This window comes from Rissa tridactyla, chromosome 5 (genome assembly GCF_028500815.1).
Source record: "Rissa tridactyla isolate bRisTri1 chromosome 5, bRisTri1.patW.cur.20221130, whole genome shotgun sequence".
NCBI lineage: Eukaryota > Metazoa > Chordata > Aves > Charadriiformes > Laridae > Rissa > Rissa tridactyla.
In genome coordinates this window covers 49753786-49761002 of record NC_071470.1, presented here as the reverse complement: position 1 = coordinate 49761002, position 7217 = coordinate 49753786, and the positions used below count along the sequence as shown (strand labels likewise).

Genomic DNA, 7217 nt, shown 5'->3' with positions numbered 1-7217 from the left:
TATTTCATAGCAGAGCACACAACTGCTTTGGCATTTTGCACAACTTGAAAAAGTGAAAATTTCCAGATCTGGATGTTGAAATAACATCTGGGAGCACACAGGAACTTTCTTAAAAGGATTTGCCACCAATAGAGAAATTGTGGATTTTTGTGGATTTTCCATCCACAACTGACACCTTCTTGCGAGGCATTGGTTGTCTTTCTTTTCCATCCACATATTCATGTCTCCGCTTGATCACTTTGTCCTAAGCTCCCAGCCCTCCAGCTGTGCCACACATGGTGTCCCTATGTCCATGATTAGTTTTTGCACAAAGGAAATGAAAGCAGGCACGTGCTGGAGGATAAGGGTAGCTTCAACCCTTTAAAGGAACTATAAGACAAAAGCATTCTTTGTTTTTAAAACCAAAGTCAGTGACCTGTGAATGTTCATCAGGCACGAAGCGTGCTGTACACCTCTGCCTGTGCTGCTGCTGCCCAGTAAAGCCTGACGGAGCCATTGTCTGGGGCCAGGGCTACGGCAGGTGCCACCTGGCTTGGATCAAAGGTGGAAGCCCATCCGTGTATTACCAACACACCATAAGACAACCCAAATACAATTCATTTCAAGCAACATGCAGAAAACAGAGGTGCTTAGCATAACAGAAGGCAACAAACATGACAAAGACTATGTGCCCATGTGCCTGACAAGTGGGTGAAGGAAAGGACCCAACTCCAGTGCTCACTCACCCTCCCGGTGGGAAGGTCCTCCAGACCCACTCCAGAGTGCACCCTTTTACGAGTCTTGAGTTTTCCGATTTTGCTTTGATGTTTACCACGGGAAGTGGCTCTTGTGTGCCAGCCCAGGGCGGTGACACGGGCACCCCATGGAGCAGAGCCCAAAGGGCTGGGGGCTTGTGGGGCAACACACCTCCAGAGCTCCAAAACACCTTACTTGCGCAGGAGCAGAAGGTGCCCAGGTTGCTGCCCTCCACCAGGCATGACATGACAAGTCACTGTCACTGGTTTGGTAGCCACCACAGGAAACCCTTCTGGTGGCTCCCCAGGTGTTGTTGGCACCTGCAGGCTCAGATCCTCCCAGAAACAACAAGGAGCTGCTGCTGCCAGTGCTGCCCATGGCAGAGGTGCTGGGGCCTCCTTGCTCCAAGGTGCTGCTGTGGAAATGGCACTGGGTACCCGTTCGTCTCCTTCTCCAAACAACTGACCTACTGGTACGGTCAGGACATCTCTTTCTTACCCTATGATCTGTCTTGCAGGAGAAAATAAATCAGGGTTTAGGTTATAAATGTACTATGGCTATGTTTATAAACACTAGTTTTAATACAGTAACAGTACTTTGTTTAAACAAGCAAACTTATTTATTAAGATAGGCTGCATAGAAGGTACATTTAAGGCATTGTTTTCATTTGGACTGTCTCCATTTGGCCCCTCTCATTTTCTTGAAAATCGGCCACCTGCCACATCAGCATATTCCCATCTTGAAAATTTGGACATCCTTTTTATTTTCACTGCAAGCAGAAGAAAAATATTTCAGAAGAGAAGCACTACGCTTGAATTTAACAGAGGCATTTTATAAAGCGGGCTCTCCTGTGTCTTTCTATGTGTTCAATTAAATGCAGCGATGCATTTAATTGCATCACTTACAGCAAACATTATCGCAAAGTAAATGTGATGCAAAGATTTATGAATCACACACACAGAGCGAATAACTTACCAGAGACAGCCTCGCTCCAGGCATTGTTACCTACAAAAATCTGATAAAGCCATCTGCAAATCTGAGAAGTATCAAACCACATGACAAATCTCGCAATGAGTAAAGTGCCCGTTACAAAGCACTAATGCAAGTCAAACTGCGCAGTCCCTGAAGTGGGAAACTGTTCCATCGCGTACAAAATTTCCCCCTTTCCTGTGAGAGTTCGGTGGGAAGGGTGCGCGTCCTGACACATCTCTGCATCCCAGGCTTCACTAAAATTTGAATGCGTGTTTCTCTGAAGGCTGGAAATTTTAGCCAAGTGTCCCTGAGTTTAGGAACATTAGATTTTTTTTTTTTTTTGGAAGTCCCATACATGATATTTTGGGGTGCTCCATTTAAAAATCTCAGTTTACCAAGCAAGTGCAGATACAAAAAGGAAGTGCTGGAATGCAAACTGCCCTAGATCTTCAGTTTGCTTCCCTATCTTAATCAAATCAAGCTGGTTTACTCCTCATGAAATTCAAGAGGCTTACAATCACCCAAAAGCAGGGATTATCTGTACTAACAGTTTTATCAGGGATCTTTTAGCCAGAACGCAATGGAGCAGATTAGGAATATGAAGGGAAAAATCAAGTGTAGGGGATGTAAAACACATGTAAAGATGTGAGGAAAAGACCTGGCTGAAGGACAGCCCTTGTGCTAAACCCTGCAGAGGCAGCTCAAGCTGCTGTGTCTGTTTCCAAAGAGCTTGTGGGGGGCTACCAGACCAGGTTTAAATTAAGATCCGCTGTTGTCACTGCTACTGGACGCTAAGTGTGAAAGAGACCTGGGATTTGCACTTGAGCACCCACTTAAGAATGGATTAGATTTAAGATTTAAAAAAAGAAGAAAAAAAAGAAGGCAGGGAGGGAGATCAGCTTTGGTCTTACAGTTAATGGGCTGCACTGCAGAACCAGGATGGGCAGGGCTTGTGCTGCACCTTTGCTCCAGGTGTCTCATGTTATCCTGGATCAGCCACAGCAACCTCTCCTGCAGTACTCCTGATGCGCACAGGGCTCTCCAGGTGCCCGCACAGTCTTGTATGGCTAAAAGAGCCCAGGGACAGCACTGCCTTGGCCATCAGGGAAGTGCCACTCCCTTTAAAAAGTCCTTTTAATGGGCTTAAACATGGGCTGGAAGTGACCTGCAAGTTGGCTGTTGAGAATCACCTCAGTTAATTTAGAACTGACTGTTTTGTCATTGACTATGGGATATGCCCATATATCTGTTTCTATGTCACTACGTTACACTATTTGTCTCAGCAACTACTGGTCATGCAGCTTGTTAAGAAGGGCAGAAAGATCTCTTTGTCCACCCCTCCTCAGGAGTGGGATGAACTGTACCATAGACTCCTTGAAGTGAAACGACCATTGCTTATGACTATGAACCATTTTTCGAAATTCTTCCAATAAAACAAAGGGTTTTATTCTTCTTGCATTCATGCCAAGTCAAACACTTAAGAACAACTCCAGACTGAACTAGAAAGTCACTGAGTATGCCAACTACTGAATTATTAAAGAAAAAACATCAGGATAGTAGCTGATCACCTTGCGCCCTTTCAGACCAAAATGCATTTTTCCAAGCGTGTAAGATGCCAGCAAAGAAAGATGATTAAGAAAAAAAATATCTTGTGTGTGCAGCTGGATTAAATCCCATGTAAGGTACAAAACATGTACAGTACATGTCATATGAATAAGACGTAAAGCCCATCATGTGTTACTTAAGGAATTGAGTGGAAATAAACAGCGGGTTTGCCTACAGAACCCTTTGCGCTATGTGCAACGCTGTATGCAGGAATCTACCACGCACCCGTCTGGAACCGAGGGATCATGCCCAAAAAATGAAACATCCGTGAAATGTAAGGCTGGATCTCAAAGCCCATGGTTTTGCTCCGAGGAAGGATCAAATATACTATTTGGATGTCTCTTTTCTGTATCTCCACGACATGGATTTGCACTCTCTATGTGCGATACTTAGCATTTCTCTTTGACTTTTATTGTACCGATTTCAGCCCATTTACTGTCCTACGCAGATCATTGTATCTCATGCCATTTTGCACATTTTTATTGTCTTGTTTCTGATATCTAATCCATTACAAAAATACTGAATTATATACTCTACCTAAAGGAAATCCCACTTAATAGGTCTTTCCAGTTTGACTGTAAAATGCTGATTACTGCTTTTATACCACAGCATTTTAAACTGCTGTGACTTCATCCTTTAACAATTTCAGCTGAATAACTATTTCTCTGCTTATGTGAATGTCAAGTGGGGCTATGTAAAATGCCTTATTAATGTAATGGAGCAACATTTCTGTTTCCTCCTACTCTGCTAGGCAAGTTATCTTGCCAAAAAAATAAATCTCATGGATTTGATCAGATTATTTCTGACAAATCTGTATCAGCTTTGCTTACTCTCTTTTTTACCTCTGCCTGTCTGCAAGTCAATCGCATAATAACTTACTCCGACATCGTTCTAGGCAGCAAAGATGGGTAGGCTCCTAATATGTAACGTGCCAGCACTTCTTTTCTCCCCTTGTCACAGATTGTACTGTATGTGCCCTTTGATTCCTTGGTAATTTTTTTTTTTCTTTCCAAACTATAGGTTTACCAATTCTCTTTGCGATTTCTCATTTGCTTGGGTAGTTTGTGTTGTACTCTGGTGAAAATGTTACCAAAATTTTGCAGATTTGCATACCTTTAAACATACTTTGACACACTGTCACGCTTCCTTTAAAATATTATTTCCTTAAATGTCCTTGATACCTTTGACACTTTTCCTGTTCTGGTCTATCTTCCCTCTATCTTGGTCATTTGAATTTTGTAAATGATATGCTCACAATTAATCTTTCCCCAGCCCCAAAGTCAGAAACATATTTCAGGCTTCCCTTTCTTGAGATCTATCTATTTGTAATTTTGTAAATGCCCTTCACTGCTGTTCTGCTACTTTCACTTCTTTCCTCTGCTGGAAAGAGAAGTTCTGTTATTTCATTAACATAAATTGCCTTTCCCCACCAAATTAAATTCACAAGCATTTCCTCTTAGTTTGTACTGAGAGGACAGTCTACAGAGGTTTCCAGTCAATCGTAATGGGGAATAACAATGCTCATTAAGTACTGATTTTCAATGTTTTCAATTTGTTTTAAAAAATTATTCAATTGTGAAAGAAAAAAATACCATCTCTCGAATATCAGGCGATCTTTTTCTCAATTTTTAGACAATATGAATGGCAAAATGGTATTTTCTCCTAACATTTGGCATTCTTACTCTTCTCTGTGAAAGGAAGTACAGGAGACTGTGTCTTGAATGTAAACATTTTGTAGTAAAAGCTGCATATTTGTGTGGGATCTTTCATGTTTTCTGATGGGGAGTGAGGAAGAGTCCAGCATTCTATTCAATGGTAATGTGTCCCTGTATGAACGTGACAGGTAATCCCCCTCTGAGATTAACTACAAAATTCCCTAAGAATTACAAAGGCGAATATTCAGTACTCCCAGCTAACTGGATCCAATCTAAGCCGTTTACAGGTATCACGATAAAAGCTGTTGCAAGGGGCTGACAGTTGAGAAGACACTGCCAAAACTGCAGTTTAACAGAGTGTGAACGATCCAAAGCCAATAATCTACCAGTTAATGGGGGTGCGAGGGTGAATATTTCGCTCGTATATAGGGAAGGGAAGGCTAGGATTTCAGTTAAGTGAGTACCTGTTTGAAAGGCAGAGGACACACTCGTTTGAGTAGGTCTCTCCATCGGTCCCACAAACTGGATGGTAGTCCCTTGGACATCCAGGCACACCATACTTGTAGCAAGCAGGCTAAGTAAGAACAGGAACATAAGAAGTCTAAGACAGGCCATGTGAAACAGGTCTCCGATCAGCTTCTGAAGAATACTGGCACACTCGTGCACAGAAAGGAGCGCTCGACAGGAGCTGGCACAGCACTATAAAGTGCCACTTTATCTTTCATGCTGTTATGTGAATGTATCGCTTTGAGGCTTGGCTTCTACTGCCTGGCATGGCTTCAGCCCTCGGCTGTGGGGAGAGACCACCTGGAGCATCTCGTCTCCTGGGGCATCATCTCCTGGGGCTGAGGAGGGGTACCGGAGGGGTGGCCTGGCTCTGATGCACCTCTGGTACCCCTGCTCAGCTCCAGGGCCGTGGACCCAAACCCAAGGCTCTGGGGAAGGGACCACCCTGCACTGGGACGCCTGGTTGGTGACATGGAGGGCAGGTGGGATCGTCCTTCCCGGGGACGACGGGGCAGGCTGCACTCACCGGGATGCTGGCAGCGGCTTCGGGATGCAAGAGGAGCCCTGTGGAGAGCAACCGGCGTTAACGGCTTCTGGTCCCGCCTGGATTCGCCCTGTCCCAGCAACGGCATGGATTTCCCCCCCGACCTCCCCCGGACCAGCTGGTGCCCATTACCGGGCTCGTTCTCGACCACCCGGTGTCCCGTCCCGGCAACCCCCGTACAGCCGGTGCTCGGCACCGTCCTGTGCCGGTTCTGCCCGCTGCTCCCGGCTGGTTGATGCCCGCTACCGGCTTAGATTCCGCGGCCGCTCCTCCAAGCCGGCCGGTGTCCTGTCCCGGCACCCCCCGATCAGCCGGTGCCCGTTACCGGGCCCGATCCCGACCAGCCCGTGTCCGGCACCGTCCTGTGCCGGTTGTCCCCCCTGCCCCGGGACGGTTGACGCCCGCTACCGGCCGGCCGGTGCCCGGTACCGGTTCAGATCCCAGGGACCGTCCTGGGCGCGGTACTGGCCCAGTTCCCGCTTCCCGGTGAGCCGCTCTCCCTCCCGCGACCGCCACTGCCCCGGCGCCGTGCGCCCGGTACCGGCGAGGAGGACGGGCAGCAACACCACCGCCGGCACCGCCATGTCGGCGAATGGAGCAACGGCGGCGGGCGGGGGCGGGGGCGCGGGGCGCCGGGGCGAAACGGCCGCGGCGGAGCGCGGGGGGCGGCGCGGGCGGGCGCGCGCTGGGGCTGGGAGGGGGCGGGGGGACCTGGATGCCACGCGGGGGGACCTGGGGGTTGAGGACCCGTGGGGCACCCACGGGAGTGGGAAGGCCTCGGGACGTACCGGAGAGGCAGGGAGTAAGGATGCACCTCCAGAGGCATCTCCGGGGGTGGAGAAGGGATAGGGACCCTCCCTGGGCGTGCTGGGGGGATGTGGGGTTAAGGTGCCCAAACGCTGTCCTCGGCAAGGAAGCCTGTGCCTGCCCTACTGGTACGTCCCCACGGGGTTGATTATCGCTGCCATTTCCATGGGGAACGCCCAAAATATGCAGTAGTCAGCAACTAATCAAGCTCTGCTTCTGCGACGCACAGAGCAGGGCAGAAGCCTTACCAGGACCATGCTCACAGGACAGAAAGCTTTAATGTCAGGGCTGTGCAGGGAGGCAGCAGAGTTAATGGTGGGCCCCTGGCTGTAATTTCAGCATTCCCTGGGATTCCCTGCTTGACTTTGCCTTGTCAGCGTTGTGCTTTGATT

General features: G+C 47.8%; 1 protein-coding gene across 1 annotated transcript; it reads right to left on the bottom strand.

Moving 5' to 3' along the window:
- Positions 1-1371: 1371 nt before the first annotated feature.
- On the bottom strand, positions 1372-6602 carry SPINK2 (serine peptidase inhibitor Kazal type 2). The gene is made up of 4 exons (XM_054203374.1): positions 6560-6602; positions 6001-6038; positions 5432-5541; positions 1372-1504 (listed from the first exon to the last, which is right to left on the bottom strand). Exons 1-4 carry the CDS (start codon positions 6600-6602, stop codon positions 1459-1461), a joined length of 237 nt encoding a protein of 78 aa, XP_054059349.1. The 3' UTR covers positions 1372-1458.
- Positions 6603-7217: the final 615 nt, after the last annotated feature.

Excerpts from the sequence above, each read along its gene's own strand:
- SPINK2 (XM_054203374.1), bottom strand. The coding sequence starts at position 6,602 with ATGGCGGTGCCGGCGGTGGTGTTGCTGCCCGTCCTCCTCGCCG. Across the intron at positions 6,039-6,559 it reads GCTGCCCGTCCTCCTCGCCG|GGCTCCTCTTGCATCCCGAA; the intron begins GTACCGGGCGCA and ends TGCTCTCCACAG. Across the intron at positions 5,542-6,000 it reads AAGCCGCTGCCAGCATCCCG|CCTGCTTGCTACAAGTATGG; the intron begins GTGAGTGCAGCC and ends GTTCTTACTTAG.